Source organism: Terrapene carolina, unplaced genomic scaffold, assembly GCF_002925995.2.
Source record: "Terrapene carolina triunguis isolate 2854851 unplaced genomic scaffold, T_m_triunguis-2.0 Scaffold629, whole genome shotgun sequence".
In the NCBI taxonomy this organism is placed as follows: Eukaryota; Metazoa; Chordata; order Testudines; family Emydidae; genus Terrapene; species Terrapene triunguis.
In genome coordinates this window covers 76,357-101,773 of record NW_020664980.1, presented here as the reverse complement: position 1 = coordinate 101,773, position 25,417 = coordinate 76,357, and the positions used below count along the sequence as shown (strand labels likewise).

Sequence of the window (25,417 nt, the reverse complement as noted above, 5' to 3'; positions counted from 1 at the left end):
GTGCCCCACTGTTACCTCCAACCCACTTTCCCCAACTTCCGGGTTCTTCACGCCACCAGCTGCCTCCAACACCAGTATCTTCACCACCCAGCCCTGAAAACCACGACCCTTACCCTCTGCACTCAACCCCCATCACCATGCAGTATAGCTATCCTGAAGTGCAGCACTCACTGCACAGCACACCAGACAGGACATACGCGAATCTGTGATTGTACCATTCCCCACTCCACCCCCTTGCCCTTTCTGATTCCCAAGCAGTTGTGTTTCTTTTCAATAAATAAATTTTCAATAAATGGATTTTTTGGCTTTGAAAACATTCTTTATTATTACATAAAGTAAAAGATTCCTTAGCCCAGGAAATAAACAGGCACTGCAAATCTGCTTAGCAAACACTGATTCCTAAAGATTGGAACTACTGTACTTCACTCCCGTGCAGGGCACCAGATATCACTGCTGGTTTTCAGCCTCAAATTGCTCCTTCAAGGCATCCCTAATCCTTGCAGCCCCGCGCTGGGCCCCTGTAATAGCCCTGCTCTCTGGCTGTGCAAATTCAGCCTCCAGGTGTTCAACCTCGGAGGTCCATGTCTGAGTGAAGCTTTCACCCTTCCCTTCACAAATATTATGGAGGGTACAGCACGCGGATATAACCGCGGGGATGCTGTGTTCGGCCAAGTCCAGCTTCCCATACAGAGATCGCCAGTGGCCCTTTAAACGGCCAAAGGCACACTCCACAGTCATTCGGCACCGGCTCAGCCTGTAGTTGAACCGTTCCTTGCTGCTGTCAAGGCTCCCTGTGTAGGGTTTCATGAGCCACGGCATTAACGGGTAAGTGGGATCTCCAAGGATCACAATGGGCATTTCAACTTCCCCTACTGTGATCTTCCGCTCTGGGAAAAAAGTCCCGGCCTGCAGCTTCCTGAACAGCCAAGTGTTCCGAAAGATGCGTGCGTCATGCACCTTTCCTGGCCAGCCTGTGTTAATGTCAATGAAACTCCCATGGTGATCCACAAGCGCCTGGAGAACCATAGAGAAATACCCCTTCCAATTAACGTACTCGGATGCTAGGTGGGGTGGTGACAGAATAGGAATGTGCGTCCCATCTATCGCCCCTCCACAGTTAGGGAAACCCATTTGTGCAAAGCCATTCACTATATCCTGCACGTTACCCAGAGTCACGGTTCTTCTGAGTAGGATGTGATTAATGGCCTTGCAAACTTGCATCAACACGATTCCAATGGTCGACTTTCCCACTCCAAACTGGTTTGCAACCGACCGGTAGCTGTCTGGAGTTGCCAGCTTCCAGATTGCAATAGCCACCCGCTTCTCCTCTGGCAGGGCAGCTCTCAATCTCGTGTGCTTGCGCCGCAGGGTGGGGGCAAGCTCCTCACACAGTCCCATGAAAGTGGCTTTTCTCATCCGAAAGTTCTGCAGCCACTGCTCGTCATTCCAGACTTCCATGACGATGTGATCCCACCACTCGGTGCTTGTTTCCCAAGCCCAAAAGCGGCGTTCCACGGTGCTGAGCATGTCCGTGAATGCCACAAGCAATTTCGTGTCGTACGCGTTATGCGGCTCGATAGCATCGTCGGACTCCTCACTCTCACTTTGGATCTTAAGGAATAGTTCGACAGCCAAACGTGATGTGCTGGCGAGACTCGTCAGCATACGCCTCAGCAGTTCGGGCTCCATTTCCCGCAGACAGATCGCGCTGCACAGAAACCGCTGAAAGATGGCACCAAAGGTGGACGGAAACAAAGGGATTTCTGGGATGCGAAGCGATGCATCACGGGGCGTTGGGACAGGACCCAGAATCCCCCACTCCCACGCCCTCTTCCCACAATCCACGGCGCCAGAATGGGAAGAGGTGCTCTGTAGGATAGCTGCCCATAATGCACCACTCCCAATGGTGCTGCAATTGCCGCAAATGTGGCCACGACAGTGCGCTGGCAGCTGTCAATGTGGACAGACTGCAGCGCTTTCCCTACTCAGCTGTACGAAGACAGCTTTAACTCACAGCGCTGTACAGCTGCAAGCGTAGCCAAGGCCTTACCTGCATGCTGTACAGACACCCTTAAACTGCAGCAGTGTTCAGTAAAGCTAATATTAGGTCGGCTACAGCCATAGTTGAATGTATTCTGATGCAAATAATTTCACTGTGATGGGAGGTAATGCCAGGTCATTAAAATCTGCAAAGCACTGTTTGCACAGCCATTTGGAACAATCCCTTGAGCCTGGCTCAATAGACTTTGGCTAGCAGGGCTTGTATAAGTGCTCTAGAAGTAGGTATATAGTACAGACAGCACTTTGAAATGGCCACTTGTGCTGGAGCTTGGGCTCTGAAACCTAAGGGAGGGATGGGTATCAGCGCCACAGCTGGAGCTTCAACTTCAATGTGCTGTCTATGCTGCTATTTTTAGAGTACTAGCATGAGCCCCGCTATCCCAACTGTGTCAGCCTGGCTTAGAAGGCTTGCTCCAGACTGCTGTGTAGACATACCCTAAGAGATCCTCAAATGAAAAGCACTATAGAAGCATGACTGTGTTTTGCCCTACCTGATGGGGCCACTTGTAAACTGATAGGTTGTAGCACTCAGATAAATAAAAACAGCTTCTGTAATACTCTCAATTTTCTTTTTAGCAGTATAGTGAGTTCATACACAGGATTGTCACTTCTGGAAATCTGGGTTCAACCCAGACTTGAGGTCAACTGCAAGCTGGCAGAGCCTGATCCTCTCTCAGTATTTTGAACTGTCACACAAGTATAGATATTAATAAACAATATGAAAGTTAAAGGGAATGTGGTAACCCAAACAAGACAATGATCTTTGTCTACATCATTCAATTTTATAAACACCTCTTCCCTTCAGCCTGACAAACTGTCTGGCCTAATCAGGGCCAGCGCAACCCATTAGGCGACCTAGGCGGTCGCATAGGGCACTAACATTTGGGGGGTGGCGACCGCGGCGGCCAGATCTTCAGCCGCCCCGGTCACCAGCGGTATTTCGGGGGCGGGACCTGCCGCCGCCTCTGTTGGGGGCGGCATTTCGGGGGCGGGACCTTCCGCCGCCTAGGGCGGCAAAAAAGCTGGTGGCGCTCCTGGGCCTAATTAACACAGTGGTTCAATCAATCATTATAACCCTGTATTGCAAAGGATTTAAAGAAAGAGAAAAGTGCTTTATACAGCAAGATACATATTGAAAAGGGTCAGTCATGGAAGGTTCTGAGCACAACCTGCATTGTGCTGAGCAAACACACTACTTCCACTATAGTCAGCTGGAGTTGAGGAGACTGAGCACCTCCAAGATTGAGCCCTACCTATTTTTATGCCCTAGTAGTGAGTCAGCGTCAATTAAAATTCAAGGAGGCTGCCTACTATTTCAACTTTCCACCCAGGTCAGAATGCTTACAATGATTTCACTGTACACAGCTCATTAAAATAAACAAAACATTTACAAATGAAAAACCCCATCAAACTTGGTCTTGCAAGGCTAGTGGAATGAGAGGCAAATGGAAGTGAAATTTTATGTGATTACATCCAAAAAGACAATGTTCTTTTAATGTAAAGGCTGCTAAGTCAAGCACTCAAAAGTTAGGAAATGCTAGAATTAAAATTGCCTGTGCAACCCTGATTTGGCACCTTTATGCATATGCATTGTGAGAACCTTTAATTATATGATTGCACGCTATTTTTTCCACAGGGCCCTGCGTCATTCAGTGAACCTTTGTATCCAAAACTTTTTAAAAAATAAATAAATCAGTCTGAGGCAGATATCCAGCAAGGAAAACTTTAACCTGAACCATCTTTTTATAGCAAAGTTATAAGCAACTGAAAACCGGGTCTTAGTTATAATGAACAGCACTGTAGAACCTTAAGTATAGATGTCGGTACCTGAACTGCCTATAATGAATATTCAGTGATCTTACTTAGTCCCGCTGGTACTCTGTTAAACCCTGGTTTGCAAAACATCTGCAAACTGACATGCACAAACCTCTTCTGAGTATTTGTTTCCACCACTTCCAAACACTAGCACCACAAGAGAGCCCTGTGTCCCATTTTCCTCAGCACTCCACGTACATTTGAGGAAACACCATAAGGCTGTGGACTTTTCATGGATCTGGGAATTGAAACCCTGGTTGCTCCAGGGCCTTAAGCAAAACTCTCTGGGCCCCCATTTCTTCAACTGTGTGATAGGGATAATGCAGGTTTCAGGGGGCCTATGAGGATTATTTAGTTATTGCGGAGATTAACATCTTAAAAAGTGCTAAATATTTATTTCTGGGGATGTCCCTCCAAGAAACGCTCAAATCAGTATTTTGATGGAGGTACATGTAAAAGCAAAGTGAGGGGAATGGAAACGGAGCATCTATGAATGTAACAGCTTTGTGGAAACTTCTGCTTGAATTTTAGGGTATGCTGGTTAGACATCAGACTAGTGGGGTTCCACTGACTCTTTTCTTGCCAGTATGGCTTGGTTGAGTTTTGTTTTCATTATTGTTTAAAATATCACTAACAGTTAACTCATTTTAACTGGTGTCTCCTAGTGTATGGAAACAAAACAGAATAAAGGGGGGGGGGGGGAGGAGAGACTGCTACTGTAAAAGCCAAGTGGATGCTACAAGTCACCTTCTCTTTTGAGAGAGATGAACAGCAAACTCCTTTATTAAACATATTGACATCTGGTTTCATGTTGCCAAAATATGGGTCAGCTACAGCAAAGGGATGGGGATGCCCAGAACATACAGCAGCATTGGTTTGGCAAAGCTTGAGAGGGTGTGGATCCATTGCCTAGAGACAGGTCTGAGCTGTGATGTTAACATCTGGACATTCCCTTTTTCCAAATTCATCTGGAGTTTGGAAGGCTGTTGGGGCTCTACCTCTAGCAAAAACTGAACTCACTAGCACAGCTCTTTGACTGGGTTATTTCAGTGGATTGTTTTGGAAAGAAAGCAGGTAAGTTGAAACCTATTTGAAAACCAATACAGCTCAACTGGCTGTCCTATAGCCAAGGACCTCCATTTTTGAAGTGTGGGACAAAGATGCACTGTGAAAGATGCTAAAATCATATCCTTTTAATTCTTTAATCCAACAGGCTCTGAGCAAAAATTCACCAAAGGCAAGAGGAAAAACGAGGACATATTTGCTTTAAGCTTTGGTTGGGAATAGTGAATTAGAGGAAATTCCTCAGCAGAACTGATCATACTAGAAAAATCCCATGTTCCCTCTGCAAAGCAACCACCACCAAGTGGGCAAAAACACACAAACACACACTAAAATGAAGACAAATGTACTGTTTTCAACTTGATTTCTATAAATGGAAAAAAATGTATAAAATCCATCCATACATTAACAGATACAGGAAGTTACAAGATCCAATTCACACCTAAAATAATAGCAATCAGCCCATTAAAAAAAACATGGGAAATTCCACTGCTGTAATTTTGCAGAAGTTACTACAGGGCAGGTACCAAAAGATGTTTTTCAATACGATTAAAAATTATTGGCTATCTTCCCTACTTCTAAAACAATGAGACAATTTCAACAGACACATACTGGGCAGATTGAAATGTTTCTGGCTCTTGCATCAATGTGGAATATTCAAGATGCATATAATTACAATGTTCTATTTGGACACTTTCACCTCCAGGAGAGGGCTACGGACAATGGACACTACTCCAAAGAAAGCCTCAACCCGTTCCAGAATCTGTAAAGTTGACACACTTGGGGTTTATTGTTTTATGATTTGCAGCAACCCAGGAACACCCAAAATGTGTCCCCCCTCAGGTCACGCAATTCACAAATTGTGCAAGGACTGAAGGGATGTTTAGGGGCACATGGAGAACACATGGTGGGTAAGTCCAGTTCCCAGTGGACTGACTGATGTTCACATCACATACAAACTGTATCTGACAGAAAATCTCCTCTCATACTCCCATTTGTTGGAGGTCTCAGACAGGTCAAGAATTAAATGAAGGGCCTGGAAACTGAGCTACCCTTTCATGCTTAGGGTTTAGGAATACTGGCAGGAGCCAGTCTGTGAGGAAAGCTTGCCCCATTACTGCCTGAGCGGTCCCTGTGACTAGACAGAGGACTTCAGTAACTGCCAGTCTAGGGCTGGTTCAGTTTATTTAAAAAAAAAAAAAAGTGCTGGGAATGCAGGCACCTCAAAATCCCAAAGGATAGGCTTATTGTGTTTTACAGGTGTGCATCACATACACAGACAGCAAAAGGCATCAAGCTGTGTACATCCACCCAAAACAGCACAGCATTTCTATGAACAAGTAGTATGGGTGACCCTTTCCAAATAAATCAAATCAAATTGCAGACTCCAAACTAGGTGGTCTGTGTTTAAAAAAGGCAGGAGAAAAGGATACAAAGCTAGTGTTGCAATGACAACTATTCCCCTTCAAAACAAAAGGCCACATAAAATAGTGTTACTCAATTTGGCCATCTGTAAACACAAGACTGGATATTCAGTTATTGGGAAGAAATGAAAATATTTTTACATCCAAAAAGAGTACAAGAGAGGCTGTCCCCTTCCCCAGTTACAGATAGTTTACCCAGGAGAAGGTGGTTGGGGAAAGGTTTAATCATATTTGCTCATTTCATCTAGACAGGGTCATACCTACAGAGGAGCTTTTCAATAAAAAAGAAAACACCTTGAAGTCATTTTTGCCTCTCTCCCCTTGGGATTGCTATGAGGACTAAACACTTTCCATTCTTCATCAATGGACACATCACTCTTTTTGGCACTGTGGGTAGAATTTCTTCTAATACATAATTTTGCCTTATAAAATACATGATTGTCTAGTCATGCAATTCCAATAGCATGAAAGAGCTGGAAGAGACTTCACATATCTTTGCAAACCCTACATAAGGGACCCTCCTGACACTAGTGTTACTCTGTAGGATCCTGGAGAGTTAATTCATAAATGCAATTTCTACATTAGAAGCCTTTTGGGGGTTTTTGCGAGGAGGGGGCTGATGACTCAGAGCTTTGAAATGTAGACAGATTTTTGATTTGTTGAAAAAAGAGCTTCACCAAATAACTTGACTAAAGAATAATGTATCGATTGAATCAAATAGAAGAAACAGAAACAGGTGTGTGTGTGTGGGGTTCTCATTCTTTACTCCTGCCCCTGGAGCCTTGGATAATGGTTTCATCGCTACTGCATTTTCCCTAATTGGATCTTCTTCCAGGCTTCAGAGGCTGTGAAAATGCATGAGTCAAGGATCCCAGCTACAGTAAACGTTCCTCCAATAATGGCGCAAATCTGAAATTTACAAAGAGAGAGAGTTTAGGGATTTGTTGATGATGAGACAGACCTTCACACAGCTTGAAACCCAGAGAAAAGATAAGTGCTTACAGTTATTGTACTTGATGGAGTCAATGGGTTATTTTGAGGGGGATCAATGCTGGGGAGATGGTTACATGTCAAGGCATGGGAACTACCAGTCCTGTTGAAGGGGAAAGGAACTTCTTCACAACACTATTAGCCCATTCTCTCTGCCAGCTCTACTCAAGGATGAAGTCACCACATTAAACAAAATGTCACTCATTTGGTGTGTATTTAGAAGAGTCCCCTCTTTATCCCCAGTATCACAAATACAATTGGATTTTCCTCTGGAGTGTACCTTGATCCCACTTTGTCTGAACCCCCTACTTCTGTTATCTACTTGAGTAAGTACCCAGCCCCTTCATACTCCAGGTCCATGTATAAGACCATTTAAAATAGCTTAAATCTGGTACATTTTAATCCAGTAGCTACCCCAAGAAATACTCCAAGGATTCATCACAGTGCTGACATCAGGACACATCAGTCATTGCTTTTGAAATGTGCACCTACTATATAGGGGAGCTCCAAAGCATGCCCTCACTGTTCCCCAGCCCACCTCAGAGAGCGTTAATATACTAGCACAAGGAAGAAAAGAATTTAAGGCAAAGGAATCTGACCCACCAGCTTCTATCATATGTTCCAATAAAAAGTACAGCACATCTCAAATGTCTAATAAAGTGCCTTTGTCTCACCTTTGTCCCTTCCCATACTCTGCCACTATTCCAGAGACAAATATCTGAGCAGCCTCCCAAGACAGTGGCAGAAACTCTATCACTTAGCACACGTTAAATACGTCTGGACAGAACACTAAAAAATGTGCCACAGGGAACAATGCTGCATTGGCCCCCAAGGAATGGGAAAGACTTGTCACATCATAAATCTAGCTCTAACTTTGAGGATTCTGTGGTATGAATGTCTCTTCCCCTGGATGTATGCAGTGTTGCTGTAGCCATGTTGGTCCCAGGATATTAAAGAGACAAGGTGGGTGAGGCAATATATTTTATTGGACCAATTTCTGCTGGTGAGCGAGACAAGCTTTTGAACTTACACAGAGCTCTTCTTCAGGTAACCAGAATAGCTCTGTGTAGCTCAAAAGCTTGTCTCGCTCACCAACAGAAGTTGGTCCAATTAAGTTACTACCTCATCCACCTTGTCTTCCTCTGGATCATCTTCTACCTAGAGTAGCCCTCTGGAATCTCACTACTCTCCCTTCCTGCTGACTCACTGGCCTGGTGGTGATTCTGTCCCTCCACACACTCACCTCACTTTGGTGTTCTGTCCCTCTATAGTCTTACAGTTGATGGTACAATATCCTTTCCTAATGCAACTCTTATTGACTGAAACAGCCTCGCTCTGCTTCATAGACTCAGCTATTTTCAAATCTCAGCAGAAAAAATCTCTTCTCCCTTATGGCTCTTAAATCCCCCATCCCCCACCTACTAACTTTAGCATGATGGCTTTCAACTAGACTTGGCAGGATTTGATATAAATGGTTAGTTGACAGTAAAAGTCGATTTCACCTGACACTCTAAAATATCCATCGGTAACAATCAGCAAATGCAGCCTCCCTCGCACCTTGTGCCTGCAAAGATCCAGTGTCACCGGCCCTACCGCCAAGCATGGAGCCCCCTACCGCCAAGCTCTCATGGCCCCACTCACTCACTCACTGGCTGGGAGCGTGGGGGGCTATCCCCAGGGAGGAGCCATTCAACAGCAGGATGGCCTCCCCTGTGGCCAGGGACTCGACCTCCGCTTTGCCCTGCCAGGACTGCAACCATCCCCCCACCTTGTGCTTGCAGGGATCCAGAGTCACTAGCCCTGCAGTCATGCAGGGTGCCCCTTGCAGCCCTGCTGTCATGGCCCCCTGCAGTCCCGCTATCAATGCCCCACCATGGTTGCACAGGGAGCCCCCTGCAGCACTGCTGTGAAACTGACTGGTTTAAAATAAATGTTCAATCAATCAGAAAAGGTTAAAAATAAAAATCTGTATCAGCCATTGAACTTACAAAAAAATAAAAATCAAATTCTGGCAAGCCGACTTTTAATTTAGTCACCACACAACATCTGTCCACTGCAGCTTTCTATCATCCATAGCAGTCTGCCTTCCCTTATTTATTGTAGAGCATTTTGCAATGCAGGGTGAACGTGTGTTGTTCAGCTCGTAAAGGATGGAGACTAATAAGAGATAGAGCTGGCAGCGACACAATAGTTAAGGCTACCTAACACTTTCCATTGTAAGAGCCCATTTTCAGTTGTTTATGACTTTGCCAAACTAACTGTTCAGGCTGAAGTTTTCCCATGCTGGGTATAAGCGTGTGGGACTCACCCCTGCGGCACCTCCTGCTGGTTGTCTCCAGGAATTAGCTATGCCAGCCTTGGAGCGCCCTCTGCAGGCCGGTGATCCACCTTGCCACTGGCCCTGGGTCCCTCCCAGGACCCTGGTGCCCCTTTCTCTGGGTGCTGCCCCAGGCAATACCCCCACAGTTCTGGGTCTCCCCCTCCCAGGGGAACCCCCACCCACTATCCCCACTTCGCCTCAGTCTTGGCTACTGCCCAGTCTCCATCTAGCCCCCGTTCACTGGAGCAGACTGCGGTATCAGCCACTCATCACAGGCAAAGGGGTTCGGACCTGCTGCCTCTGCCTACCCGTGGGCTGCCCCTTTGCAACCCCAGTACCCAGTTGGCCTTACCCTAGGCCTGCAGCCTGGGGGGTTTCCAGGCCGGAGCTCCCCAGCTCCTCTTGCCTTCCCCCAGCCCTGCTCCACCTTAGGTACCCAGGTACACTCCCTAGCAGCCAGGCCCTTCTCCCTCTAAAGGCAGAGAGAAAGTGTTTGCTTGAGCTCCTAGCTGAAGCCTTTATAGGGCCAGCTGGATCCTAACTGGGGCATGGCTCTAACTGAGCCTGCTTCCCACTCAGCCTGGGCTATTCTCCCAGCCCTCCCCCAGGGCTGGTTTTAACCCTGTCAGGGCTGGAGCGGGTAACCACCCTGCTACACTGGGTGTCTAACTCAGGCTGAATTATTTAAATCAATCAACCACGAAAGGAAAGAAAAACAAGCTTAGGGGGAAATGTTTTTCCAGTGTTAAACTCACAACTATTTCACTGAGAAGCTCTAGCACCTTCATGCTTTGGAGCAAGGACTAGAAATTTCACAGGAGAGTTGCCTTGGAAGTCAGAGGTGTTTCTTGGTGTCCCTATGAAAATGTACCCAATTTGTCTGAATTCTAAGCCTTGGAAAATCACCAATTGTACTTTCTCACTAGAAGTTTGCTAAGAGCTTTGACAGCAAAATTCTCTGAACATTCCATCCCCACAGAGCTCTGTAGCAATTGTGCTGAGCATACTCCACCCCGCCCAGACCGCACAGCATTCTCTGGCCTGGGGCTGAGCAGGACTTTCTTTGCAACTGCTCCTCACAGCTGTTGGGGGGCACTGTGGTGCCCAGCACCAGAACTGAGCCCATGGCGACTGCCTTTCCTGTGCTGGTGCCCAGGCAGCGTGGAGAAGAAGGAAACCTGACTCGGGGAGGGTAGAGGATTAAAGTGAAGGCAGGAGCAGAGGAGGAATGTGACAGAAGGAAACAATTTGGGGAGGGCTGGGGACATGCTAGGGGACAGAATCAGAAGAATCTGTAATTACTAGAGCATATTCTTCTCCAGAACCTTGGATTCCAGAGTCCCAATATTCCTCTGTTGGCAAATACCTGTAAAACCACTAATACAGTGTGTCTCATCACATTCTAGTAGCTGGTCCACACAGAATAGCAGGCCATAATCATCTATCACTTAATTAGCTTAAAGGGCAGATGTCTGTACTGTGGAACTAATGGTTCCAATTGTGCCGATGGCCCATGTTGGAAAGGGTCAATATGGTTCTACGTGGGTTTTTTTCCAAATTGCTTTTTGAAAAATGTGGGAAATTACATGAAAAACCCTATGTTAAAAGAACACTTAAGTTTAATAGTCACATACTCAAAAATTAGGAAACAGCAGCATTAAGGTTGCTCACGCAACCCTAATTCCCCCCCTGCCCACTCTATCTGCATATATATGAACTTTGATATAGTTTTTAATTACATGATCACATACTATTTTTCACAAGACCCCTGCCTCATTCAGGCACAGGATGGATGGTGTTCCAGGAATGAATCAGGGCTGTCTAGTGAATGAGACTATTGGCCCCGCCTGCTTCATTTGTTACAGAAGTTGCAAAGTGTGCGGTAAATGAGGCAGGGGACTACAAGAAAAAATAAGTAGTGGGTTTTATGGTGAAGGAATTCAAATGCCACCTTGGAGAAATGGATTCTTATCCCTGCCTCTACCAGAGGTTCCTATGTGATGCTGGGCAAGTCACAACCCAACTTTTCACAGGGGGCCACTAGCTGTGTGTTCCTCATTTTCTGAGTGCCCACCTTGAATCACTTGGGGCCTGATTTGTGGAAGTGCTGAGTGCTCACAGCTGTGGCTAAAATTAATAGAAACTGTTTTGTGAACATCTAAAATGTTAAGTACTCTGAAAAGTCAGGCCCTATGTGTCTTAGTGAGGGCATCCAAAATTAGTAGACAAGTTTGACCTTCATATCTCTTTTATATCAATATATCTCCTTTATACTGCTTCAGCTCCCCATCTGTAAAATGGGGTTGATACCAACCTTGCTACAGAGGGATGCTGTGAGGATAAAATTAATAAATATTTGTGAAGCATTCAATACTAAAATGATGAGCACCACAGAAAAGCCCATGAGGAAACTAATAATTTTGTATTCAGTGCTAGGTTTAAATTGTATGCAGTAAATAAGTCAGGGGTCAGACCTGAAAGATGGGGATAAAAAGAAATATTGAATAGATATCCCATCAGTGAGCACCATCCATCCTGGGCAACGAATGAGGCAGTAAAAATAGTATGTGATCATGTAATGAAAGACTGTATAGTAATGCATACACACAAAGGGCCCAAATTAAAGTTGCTAAGGTTTCTAACTTATGCGTGCTTGCCTTTGCAACCTTAATATTCTTTTAATGTAGTCTTTTTGTATGTCATTCAGAGTGCAGCCTGGGGTGGCTCATTGAACAATAGTGACTCTTGGAGCTGGTGAAAGGTGAACGAACTTGCAATGCTTCATTTGCTCAGGAAGAGGGAGGATTTGGACATGTGCCGGATCCTAGAGATGGATGGGAAAACGGAATAAGATTATTTAAAGCTTCAGGGCAATGGGTCAGCAGCTATAGGGAAGTTAGCTGTGCAACTTCCCTGGGAGGGAGCCAACCCCGATTTGGGCCTATTGCACCATATCCGATTTGCCACAGAACAAATCCCACTGGTATGCCACACAGACAAGCAGCAGTGGCTGAGTTAGGCAGGGAGTTTGTTACAGTAATAAACAGCTCTAATGATAGACTAATGATGAGAGAGGGCAGTGGGGAAGAAATCACTCATTTATAAACATATTTATAACCAATGATATTTGTGTCCTATGAGCTCAGTGAAACAGCAAGATGCCTCAGTGACGGTGGGCCCGGGTGATGTGTTTCTTGCAGCACAGCTGGCATTCTGGCAGATGAAAGCCTCAGAAACCAGAGCACCTGTCGGAGACTTAATTCATATTTTTGGGGAGCGAGTACACTCTTCGCACTCTGCCCCCCTCCCCTACCACCCCTCTGAATGTGACGCATGGTGACTTTTCAGGGAAAGTGACAGCTGAGGTGGTTGGCTATTTCAGTCCACAGGGGATCAGCTGACAGGAGATTTTACACCACAAAAAAATGCTTTTAGAGTTTGCATCAGATGGTAGGAAAATCTGACTTTAGTGCCGCCACGCAAGGGGGAAAAAAAACCCCACAGAAAAATACATATTAATCTGCACAGCTCTGTACCGCTGAGTGCTTATGACTCACACACACCTGGCATTTGTTTGCACTCTGCCTCCTAGCACACACACAGCTTTTGAGCTTGCTGTGACCAACAAAAGAGGTGACACACAAGGTCTCTCTGGGTCAATACAGAAGTGATGCTATGTCATTTATTTGTCAGACAGTCCACCAGTGAGGTTCTAATATGTGCTCAGAGTCCCGTTCTATGGTGGGATTCACGGGAAGCAGGAACCACACTGTTATTTATTTGTGTAGTGCCATGGGTGCAAAGGAGCTTTATAGATAGAATGACCAGTAGCTGCCTTAAGGAGATATTTACGCCTACCCCACCAAGGGGGAAGACAAATAAAGGAAGGGGAGTAAGGGAGGAGGGAGACAACAGTGAGAGATCATGCAATGATAACATGGGCAGCACATTAGAGTTTTAACAGATACGATTAGGGGACTACAGTGCAGTTGTTGGTAACAGAAGGCTGCATGGGTATAATGAGGGGAACATGAAAGAAGGGCAATGGCAACGTGGCTCTCTCTTCCCAAAATGAAATACCATACTGAGGATCTTCAGGGTTTCTTCATGATCAGATTTTAAGAGCAGAAGGGGCCATTGTAATCATGTAGTCTGAGCTCCTCCATAAAACAGGCAATATATTTGCATCCAGTAATCCCTGCACTGAGTTTAATAACTTGTTGTTGAGCTAGTGCATATGTATTTAAATCAAAACTGGGTGTTTTTCTAAGAGAGCTCATGTGATGGGGAGTCCACCACACTCCTCAATAAGCCGTCCTGATGCTTAATTGCTGTCACCGCTAAAAATTTGCACCGTATTTCCAGTTTGAACTTTTCTAGCTTTGACTTCCAGACACTGGATCTTCTTATGCCTTTGCCTGCTAGAATGAAGAGCCCTCTAATACTAGGCATCTTTTCCTAATCTTCCCTTGGGATTGGGGGTTCCTACATTGCTCCTTTGTAACTCTCCCTGTTTACTCCTCCCACAGAGCTAACCCAGTGTACTAAAAGGCTGCTCTCTGGCTAACCACCGAGGGGAGCTCACAACTGATAAAGTGTGAAATGTTGCACACACATACACCTTTATCCACCAATGACTTGTCTACACTGCGAAATGTCACTATGTTAACCAACACGTTAACTATCATGATGTTAAAGACTCTTTAGACAAGGATTGTCAAGTTTAACATTGTGTCAGCTGTTTGTGACTAACCGTAGGGTTCACAACCAGTTGACATGATGGTAATCATGGTAACCCTGGTCTTCACTTAGTGCTAAGTTGTGCTTAACGTTATATTTGTTAAAATGGGATACTTAAAGCATTTTCTAGCACAATGCTTTTTGCCATGTATAGATTAGGCCTCTTGCATGTCACAGAATGAAGTTCTTAATGTCACTGGAAACAAAAGGTGCGGCCAGAAACTAACAAGTGTTACACTAGACAGCATTACAGTTCGGATGGCAGTACTGAAGGCCATAACATATGGTACAGTGCTGTGTGTTCTGATGTATCAATCTCAGCTGCTTTGGGATTTTAAAAAGAAATTCCACGCTAGTGCAAGATGTCAGACATCCTCTGTTTATCCACAGAACAAGTATGGTAAGGACAACAGCAGCACAAGAGTCCACTGGAACTATATTGCATAGTCCCAACACTTCTTTCTGACCTGATCTCCCAGCACCTCCCTACACACAGCTGGTAGCCCTTAGCACCCACCATTCAACAGCTACATCATTCTCCCAACAGACACCCATGCTTAGGGTTCCCACAGACTCAGAAACTAAAAATTCAGCTGCCTTTGTGGTAACAAACAGGTTTACATTTACGACCCTGCCAAAGCCTCTCACAGCCCAACAGGGTCTTTTCCCAGCTACACCTCCAAGAACATATTTCAGTACTACAGTGTTTTTGTGATGATTGTGTGAGCATAGTTTAGTAAACAGGCTGCTCAATACGGAATGGGCAGGTGCTCCCTCCATAGCCCCCTTCTGTGGTTTTTAACCAAGCACCTGCTGAATAGCAAGAGCCTAGGGGTTTCCGAAGCCTGCCCCACTCAACAGTAACTCCAGCTGCCACAAGCAGATAATCTTCTGTTGGATCAGAATGCTGTGGCTTCAGCACGCCAATGACGACAAGCCAGTCCCCGGGGCAATCATGATGCAGAAGGCCAGGCTGGTAATACTACTAGGAAGAGCTAGAATGATGGAAATGACAACAGATCAGAGTGTCTCATTGAGATAGGACAAGAAAGCGGAGGACCAAGGCACCTTAATCCCCAGCAACCCTGCTCTCCCTGAGCCTTTCACAAAGCTTCCCCACACCTGCATCGAGAAACCTAAGAAGCCAGCACATGCACACAGGGGATCAAACCAAAGCTTGGAGTTCTCAGCCTAGATAAACATAAAGGGGACATGACCTGGAACTGCATCCTGGCCAGAGGGTCCCATTGATATAGCAAAGATCTGCATGGTAGGTAAATGCAAAAGGTCTGACACACAAGTTACATCAGTCACCCTCAAGTGACAGGACATGGATGTACTGTTACCTGAAGGTCTCAACATAACAAATATTAACACAGAGCAGCCCAAATGGAGCCACCTAAACCTGGGAGGCTAATTTGGTGGTAGTCGGGAGGAAAGAGAAATGGCTGGAACATTCTCCCCACCAGCTACTTACACAATTTTGAAGCACAGTGTTTTATTTAACACAGATGCTACAGCTGTTCCTAACCATGAGATGACCTCTTAGCAACAAGCAAATAGACATGACAGTGAACAGCAGTGCAGAGTACTGAAGTATGGACTGGTCCCAGGTTTCAAACCATGCTACCTACCTCCCCCAAAAAGAAAAGAACATGGGACCATAATTTGGGAGGGAGAAGGACAGCAAGAAGCATTAGCAACCAGGTTAGTAAGCCCTAATGTTTTAACCTATTGACCACACTTTGAGACCAGGCAGACATGCTAATTAAAGAAGGGCCCAAACCATGAAGTTCTGGATCTCAACTCTTCTGCCTCAGAGTTTGGGGGTGTTTTGATCCATCTCTAAAGCTGATTGAATGTTTATTGAGAACTCCAAAAGCCAAACCTCCTAGGGACAGAGCACAGCACAACTGATAAAGCACCATTTATGTTTACAATTCAAATATTCAGACCCCAGTTCCAAAGTACAGGTCTTGGGCGCCACCAAAGTCAGGTTATTTCAGTCAGTTTATCATAGACACATGGAGCTTATATGTCCCGGTATGTAATGCTACACACTTTTCTGAGTAGCCAAGGTACACAGCACGATGGGTCCTATAGTCTGTACATGCTAGGTCCCATTATTAGAGAGGAGGTCTGCTGCAATCTGCTCTTATTGTGTATTAGTTAGGTTTTGCCCCCATGTTCCTGGCATATTGCCAGTGTGCCTCCCTTCCCTCCCAACCCAATGGGCAAACAGCATGGGTACCGCTGGTGCAGGATATTTGTCTTTCTTTTATGCCAAAGCGGTTAAATCAAACCATCAAAGGTTAGTTCTCTCTTATCGGATGCTCCACTTTTTCCTCCAATTTCGATACGTGTGAGCTGGCTAAGGCAAAGGCGGAGCTCAGCTTTACTCTCAGGAAACGTCATAGTACTCTGAAGCAGGAACTCAGTTCCCAGATTGGGCGAGGAGGGCACGGGAAGAGCAGGAGAGGGCAAGAAGGAAGAGTCACAGGCTTAAAGTAACTCACCGATGTGATAAACCTGTACAAAGGTTGCCGCCTCTCTGTATATTTCACTGTGATGGGGCTCAGATCATAGCGAAACCAGATAGCGGGGATAATGCGGCCAGTGTGACTGTAGGCAACATACTCCTGGAAAAGAGAGTGGGGAGAGGAAGGCAGAAAGCATGAGCAATTTTATTTCAAAGAAGTTGATCTCAGAACTGACTCCCTTCCCACTGGGCTGCTCCTCATTCCTATCAGGGAAAATTGCAACCTACTATCAGGAGATAGTAATTACCCATAACGATTACACTAAGAAGAGTAACTTGTTCATTTCTGAATGACTATAAATAACAATACTGACTGCCTGGTGATGTGGCACAGAACAAAAAATGCCACTCAGTATGACCCTAATCCAAAGCCCACTTAAGTCAATGAAAAAAGACAGTTTTGGATCAGCCCCAAGTGGATACATGGATTTTCCAAGTGGTTGTAGATAGAGTTCTAGCACTATTAACATTAAAAACTGCAGCTAACCCACTGGTAAGTTAAGCAATACAAAGGGAATTTGACTTACACCAGCTTGTTGGCCTGCCCCCTGCATTCAGAACAAAGCAGCATTTCCTGTGTCTGAGGCCCCATCCACGCTGGGGTAAAAACAGTTTTTAACACTTTTTGCCTGCCCAGTGCAAATAGGACAGAGCTGTGTTTAAACCAGGTTAAGAAACTTGCTCTAGGCAAGGAGGGGACCTAATGTAGCACAGAGTTTGCAAACACCATTTTAAATCTGTTCAGCAGAGAGACTCTTAGCTCCACTGTGGACAGGACCCTTTAATCCACTTCCTATAGAGCAGGTACATGTGAAGTATCAGCCAAAGGGCAGCTCTCCAGATCATCCACCGTTATGGAGAAATCAGCACTGTGAAAGGGATTTCTAAAACCTGCTTTGAAAATACATCTTAGTTCTATCAGGTCTTACCAAGAAAATATTTAGTTGTTTTGCTGTATAATATTTTAACTGTGCCCTCGACACGAAGATAAATACCAGCCACTGATATGAGCAGACAAACAAGTAGAGGAGGAGAGTTGGCTTTGGGATACAACAAACCTTTAAGAAATGCCTGAGCATGCCCTGCACATTCCAGCCCTTATTTCAACAGATACCCCTTCCCTATCCCTGTGACGAGTGTGCCACTTTTGACTGATAGACCCAACTCTTCAGGAGGTAGGGACAACAACAACAACCCTAGAGAGGTGGATGAAGGACTAACAAAGGCGTGTCCACAGGTACAACACTAACAGGATGATCTCCTCTCAAAGGGAGAGGGAACCAACTGAAGCAGCACCATCGTGCTCCATCAACCCCACTGGGATTTTTCCTCCCTTTTGAAGTCTCTTCCAGAGTCGGTGGACTGAGCTTCAATGGACAGAATAGGAGGGGACCCATACAAGCATATTTTAAGGGCTCCTAGCAGAACTAATTGGTTGATGCCAGAACTGTAGTGGTGGCTTTGGGTTGAGAGGAAACAGAAGATCTAGGAGATAACATGGGAGAGGAGACAGACAGTCCACACACATCACCATCATGGTAGAGAACCACCTCATGCTAGGGCATCTATGCCAGACTATTCCAAAGACTTCCTTCCGATTCCTGCTTCCCTCTTATCAGCATGGGAGTTTAGAGCAGAGGCAGTAATCAGAAACCTTTTTAAAATGCACAGAAAATGCAGACACAGCTCCATTTGCTTGCACTCTGGTTATGAAAAGGAACAGTTTTGACAGAACTGACCTCATTTTTTCCTTCCTGACCCTCCGCCCTCAGCAACACAGTCCTGATGATTCAGTCTTGGCTGAGGGCCCCAATTGCAATCCTGCTCACTGAAGTATCAAGATCAGCAGCTCAGGCTGTACGTTTTCCCAATTAATTTCAGAACTTGTGTTGCAAGAGAGTCTTATCAGAAGAGTGGTTGTAACATTAAAAGAGAACAAATACATTCTATCCAGGGAGAGAAAGCTATCCAAACCCTCAGGACACTCTGTACAGCACAACCAGAAAGCACAGGAGACTATTGCTAGTCTTGGCACAGCTCATGAGAGCACAATAAATGAGTGGATATTTTAGCAGAATGGCAGCCTCAGAACCCTCAAGTAGAGCAGACACAATAAATCCACATGTGAAAGGTCTGAAGGGAAGTAAGAGCCACTCGATGCTCCACTGGGCCAATGCAATCAAGAGATGTCCTGCACAGACATTCACAGACACGAAGAGCAACAACCCTGCCCAATTTCGAGCGACTAGCAAAGGCCAGTACTCCCATAAACAATTCATTACATTTGCTCTATGTGTTAAAATAATTGTTAATTTTTAGAGTCTTAAGACTCTTTAAAGGGAAAATAATTAGCCCCCAACCAATTCAGTCATGGGAATGGCCTGCCAGGTTTCTACACTGTAAAAACAAGAGAGTACCAGGCAATAAATCTCTCTGAAACCCCTTTAGCAAGAGAATTAGGATCTAGAATTACTTCAGGCTATGAAGGTTTTCGGTACAATATATCGGGACTTGAGTCAGTTAAGCTCACATAGGAGAGAGTCAGCTGCAAGGCAACAATTCTTCAGAGAAAGAATAATTAGCACCAGGCGCTGAGAAAAATTCTCATGCTACTATAATGTAGCTGCTGCTAAGTATAGAAGAGATGACTGCAAGAGTCCTCGTTCTAAAGGAATTCAGTTCCTCACTCTTCCAGCAGAGGGTACTGCATGCCTACCAAACACAAATGCTTTATACCAGAGCGCAATACCAATAAAATGGATTGAGTTTTAAGTAAAGAGCTTCCTATGAACTCATTGGGTTTTTCTTCCCCAATGGCAAGCCTACGTAACAGTCACCTCCAGCCTTACCTTGTTTGCTACAGTATACTGGTATGAGTACCGCTGTTTGCCGCTCATGTCTTCATACACGGTGGGGACTATCTTCAGTATATAATCATGAGATGCAAGGGCTATGAGTCAGAAAGGGAAAGGATAGATTAGCCAGTGAAAAAGCCCATGCCCCCAGAAGGAGGGTGGGAGCTCATGACAGCTATTAGTAAAGGATAGGGGTGATTTTGGTGGTAGCAGTAGCAAGTGGGTGGGGGTTAGAAGAGCAGTATACAGATGCAAATACCATAAGCTCCCAGTTCATACTTGCTACAATCCATGTGATACCCAGCTAATCCCTCTTGTAGCAGGTGATCATAATCAAGCTGAGCTGCAGAGAATGCCAGCGACTACAAAACCCAGGGTGCAAGAGGGAGGTAGCAAAGGACCCTGTGGACTAGGCCTTCCCTAGGGCCAGGGGTGGGAATTGAAATCCCATTCACTGATGCCTGGGTCCCTTTGGTTGCTTATCTGGCCCCCTAATCAGTGTTGCATTAATATCCTGGTTTTCATTTTGCTTTTGCCCCCTATCAGTGGGCTGGCTAAGCCCTGGAAGCACTGACAATACATACGGTTTGAGCTGAGCTTGTCGGCTCCCCCCAGGGCATTGAATGCTCCATGAATGTTCTGGACCTGGAGAGCGAGAAGAGACATACAATGGTTATATTCTATACTTGGTGCTTTTGACTTTTGCTTCCCCACCTTTGAAGGTTCCAGTTTGACTCAGTCTTCCCAAATGCAAAGCCTCAACCCAATGAGAAAAAGGCACAAATTATTCTCAGTGGCCATTACCACAAGGCTTGGCTCCAATTGGTGAGGTTGTAAGATCAACCTCCAAAGATCTAACATTAATGTCCACTCTAAATTGCTTCAGCCAAGGGAGCACTCCCAGATTGGAAGTGACTGGTGGGGAAACACAAGTCAGTCTGAAGCTTTGAGGTGAATCTCCATGGCAAACTATGACATCATTGCACACCAGTCTGCGTTGGTGGGTGGTGTCATCAACCCATAATTAGGATCAATCTCCCAGCTGGAGAATAAAAGCTTGCACTAGCAAGCGCTCATCATTCTATCACATGCAAATACAATGTAGAGACTATAGCCTGCTGGGAGTCACACTTTAAAGATTCAAATTCAGGGCAGAACTTGGAGCTGCCTGCTTTCTACTCAGACGCATCCCTAGAACAAACACCACATGCTATATCTTGGAAGAGGGGAAGGAGACATGCCAGCTAGGCCATCCATTCCTTAGCAGTTGGTTCCAGGCACGCAAGTGTTAGGCATTCCCAACCCCTCACCACAGATCAATTGGATTCCCCCATTACTCCCCACTCCTCTAAGGTAGAGGCTAATGGAATTAGTTGAAAACAATAAGGACCAACATCCACCAATAGAATGATTGATTTGGGAAATTTCTGGAATGGTGAAAGCTATACAGAAGTCCTGCAACTGTAGTCAGAGGGTTGCAATGTAACACATGCCACATTAAGATATACAGAAGGAGAAGAGATATCCACGAGCCGGGAAATTACTGACAGACAACAGATAAGCAGTTTTGTTCGGAGGAAGAGTTGTGTCCTTCTAACTTTCACTGCATTAACAAGTCACTGCACCAATTTGCATTGCCCACCATCCTTCCAACAGCTGTAAGCACTTGACTGCATAGGACATATCCACCTGGTCCTACGGCATGTTTCCTTGATCACTATTCCACAGCAAGATGGAATATCCTAGGAAAGAAAATTCTAGCAAGACAAATTCCTGGTTTTTCATCAAATTGAACTGACGGAACAGGTTACATGCAGGTGACAAATATAACTGGAAGCACAAATGAGTTTTCTATAATGCCTTCCAGACTGCTGGTATCTCAAAAGGCTTACACAGTTCTGAGTTGGATAGTAGCAGTGTAGTAACTAGGCAGGCAGATAGCATTCTGTGCTACAGCTCACACATCCTTGGACATAAGTTTATCTAGAGAGGGAGAATATTTGACTTGGCAACAGGGCTAACCCCAGCTCTTCTTGATACATGCAATAGGAGTCAAACTTCTACTAGGAAAGCCCTTTGAGACAGGCAGAAGGGGCATTAAGGTCTCATCTGAAAGATGGCACCTGTTATGACACAGCAGCTCTTCCAACCACTCCTTCAGCATCAACATCCAGTACAAGTCCTGGCAGGGAAAATGAAGCCTGAAGCTTCAGCTCAGAGGGTAGAGCACGTTATTAGCTGAATAGTTAATCCTGGCAGAATCAGGTACTTTTTGAAGACAACTTGGAATACCTCCCTTCTCCAAAAGGAGCCACACATTGAAGTGACTCCACAAAGGAATTAATGGTCAAGCAGAAGTGTCCTCATATTAGGGGATACTTTGGGGGCAGCTCAGGACAAGAGTCTCCCTAATAACAGTGATCTCTACATAATCTAAAGAGGGAGCATATATCAGTGAGGAAGCATACATGCTTGATTTACATGAGCTGCTGGCTGCACTACAAGCGACGAACCAGTGCAATCAAGCCCCACCTCTGCAACATGCCAGCAGAATGCCTGGTGGTTTTCAATGTCATAATACCTTGAAGAGGTGGAAAATCAAGGCAGCTGGAAGTGTGATTAGCAGGCATAAGAGCATGGATGTGTATATGGAATGCTGGTTTAGCTCAGCATATTTACAGACAGCTGTGGTACTTCAAAACTAGTTCAGAAGGGATGAGCTCAGCTAAACATCTATTTCAGAGGATTGTCTGTGCATTACATAACTCCATGAACCATCCAACCCTTCCTGAGGTACACACAAGACATCAGAGTTAAGTTTAAACTACCAGGTTAAGGCCAGGGCAAGATTTGTCACTCAATAATAGTTCTGACACATTATACATATAAAAGTTCCCCAATGTCCTTGATCTTAGTGGGTAGCATATCACCTGCTTCTGATCCACTTGGTACTTTGGCCTGGTCTACACTAGGGAAATTTACAAAAAGTTTCCCACCAATTCAGCTTGAGCCACTATTAAAACCAATAGGAAACGTAGTTTAGGCAAGGTTCCAGCAGCCAGACCAGTCTTTAAACCACTATTTCAATTAGACTTGCTTTCAGAAGGGTTAGCTAAAATATTAGTAAAAATGGGTTGCTAGATCCTTGTCTGAACTCTGGTGGTCATCTGTTTTGATGACAGTTCAGCTGAAACAGTGCTAAAACTGGTGGGATACTTTTTGTAAGTTTGCCTAGTGCAGACAAGGCCTAGGAGGCCATGCACAACAGCACACAGTCAAGGCACAAACAGACTTTGGGGGCAAACGTCCAGTGTCTGGAAAACATTCCCCAAGTTTTTCCAATGTCAAAAACCCACAAGCTTTAGGTATAATGTCCTGCGAGGCGAGGGTTCAAGAGGGCATAGTTACAATGCAAAAAAACCCTTTAAATTATTTAATTCTTCTCTGTAAACAAGAAGAGCAAGGATCCCCGCCCTGCACAGTTTACTGAGAGCGATGTCTCATTTTTGTGCCACAAGTAGGGGGTGCCTGGAAGGTTCCACCCCCGCAACGCACATCCCAAATTGGGCAGGAAGCTAAGCCCCAGGATCCCGCAATCATATTGTCAGTGAGCGGCGTCTCATTTTGGTGGCTAATGTGGACAGAGCTTATTTTGTGGGCACAGCTTGGAGGAGTACCACCATCATTTCCCAGCCACCCTCCAATCTGGTCACTGGTGGCAGGAGATATCCCCATTTTGCAGACAGGGAAACCGAAGCACAGAGTTGTTAAATGATTTACCCAAGGTCACAAAACATCTGTATGATACAGGTAAGTGACTAGACACTGATCTACTGAACACCAGTCCCATGCTCTAAGAACTAGAGCACGCGGTCATCCAGTATACTGGAGAGAACACCCCACCCTATTTTGAGCTCTGCACTTCAAATGCAGGAACTACAGAGATGAAGTGTAGAAAAGGTTAATGAAGCCTAAAGTAGCACAGCCTCTGAGACTCCAGTGGGCTTTTCACTATTGGAGAGAGGGGATAAATATTCTCCTAGTCTGTCAGCAAAAGGAGGTGGGGAGATCCCTTGAGGGATAAACTGGGAAGTTTTTGCAATTGGAGTTTATGAAAAACCCACATTTCAGGCCATGACACAGTAAGGAACAAAGGAATCAGGCAAGCCCTTCAACCCATTATTAGATCAGCAGATACCCTAAGATAGAGGCAGGTGAAACCAAAAATAAACATTGAACAAAGAAAGCTCACCTATATCCAGACCACATTAAAATAATCCACACACACCCCCTCAGGAAATCACTCTGGATACGTCTTTTGCTGTAACTGGGAGTATGCTTCCCACAGTGCAGACGCACTAGCTCTGCTTCAGCTAGGATGCTAAAAAAACAGGGTGGCTATGGTGGTGGCTCAGGCTAGCCACCCAAGTACATACCCAGGAGGTCAGGTGAGCTTGTGCATGGTTGGCTAGCCTGAGCTGCCGTTCATGCTACCGTGGCTACACTGCTATTTTTAGCACACTAGCTCAAGCAGAACTAGTGCATCTATGTGCCTGCTCTGAGAAGCACACTCTGGCTGCAGCTTAGACGTACCCTCAGTGGCTCTCACCAGTACTTGCTCAGTCTAGCTAGAAGCAGAGTAGCGAACATCTCCTCCCATGTCACATGCCCTTTAGCTCATGGTTTTGCTTACTGTGCCAACAGCACGTGCGCACACATGCATGAAGAGATAGAGGTGACTGAACAGCATATGTTATTTAAGGGCATGAGATTTCTGAATCAACTTGTAATGGCACACACCAATAGCCAGATACGTCTGGGAGAGTGGCAGACTATATGATGTGCTACATACTTCTATGCTGGGGGACACAACGTCTGCAATCAGACATCTTCTGCCTGATCCACTCCATGCTCAAAGCCCTCCCATTGCCCAGCCTTCCCACCACATTCATGCTAACACTCTCCAAAGACGTATAACATTCCTGTATAGGACACGTTTCCCATGCCGTCAGCAGCAGTCCCTATTAGCACTTACCTCTTATAGTGAACCACCATGTCTACTAAAGTTACGATGTATTTTTCATATTTTTCAAAGTGCTTTACAAACATGAAACCAACTAATCAATATGCTAATATTTCAATGCTCCAACACAAGACATGTCCTAAAGGAAGCAGGAGCAGAATGAAATAGAGACTACAAAGCAATGCTTCAGACTCATTAGCATTACAAAGATTTTGGAGTAAGCAGGCATGTGTGGAACAGGGAGCAGCGTAATGAAATGTCTGTATTGAGGAACCAGGATTACAGAGATGCTCTGTTTAAGCCACGTTGGGGGGTAAATCATGGAATAGGTGTGTGCACGCACCTTTGTATCCCTATGAACTCAGCTTTCTGGAAGCAAGTTACAGAGGTGCAGGGCTGAGAGTTGTCTCCATTAAGAAGTCAGGAATGATGTAATAACATACAGCATACCAGGTGAAACCCTAGCCATAGGGCAAATGCACACATTCACCTTCTCCCCAGCTGTAGGCTGGCAGCTTTGAACAACCGCTCAATTTGTCCTAGGAGAAGGGGGAAAGTTGCTAGATGTCTCACTTTCTAATCTTTGAT

The 25,417-nt window shown here is 45.2% G+C and overlaps 1 protein-coding gene across 1 annotated transcript in view; it reads right to left on the bottom strand.

Moving 5' to 3' along the window:
- Positions 1-6,527: 6,527 nt before the first annotated feature.
- The window catches only part of ERGIC1 (endoplasmic reticulum-golgi intermediate compartment 1), a 94,435-nt gene continuing 75,545 nt past the window's right edge, over positions 6,528-25,417 (bottom strand). The window contains exons 7-10 of the mRNA XM_024199339.3: positions 20,391-20,451; positions 19,801-19,901; positions 16,929-17,051; positions 6,528-7,271 (exon numbers count right to left, since the gene is read on the bottom strand). Of these exons, the coding sequence (XP_024055107.1) occupies positions 7,164-7,271; positions 16,929-17,051; positions 19,801-19,901; positions 20,391-20,451 (393 nt within the window). The 3' untranslated portion in view covers positions 6,528-7,163. The remainder of the gene's footprint in view (positions 7,272-16,928; positions 17,052-19,800; positions 19,902-20,390; positions 20,452-25,417) is intronic.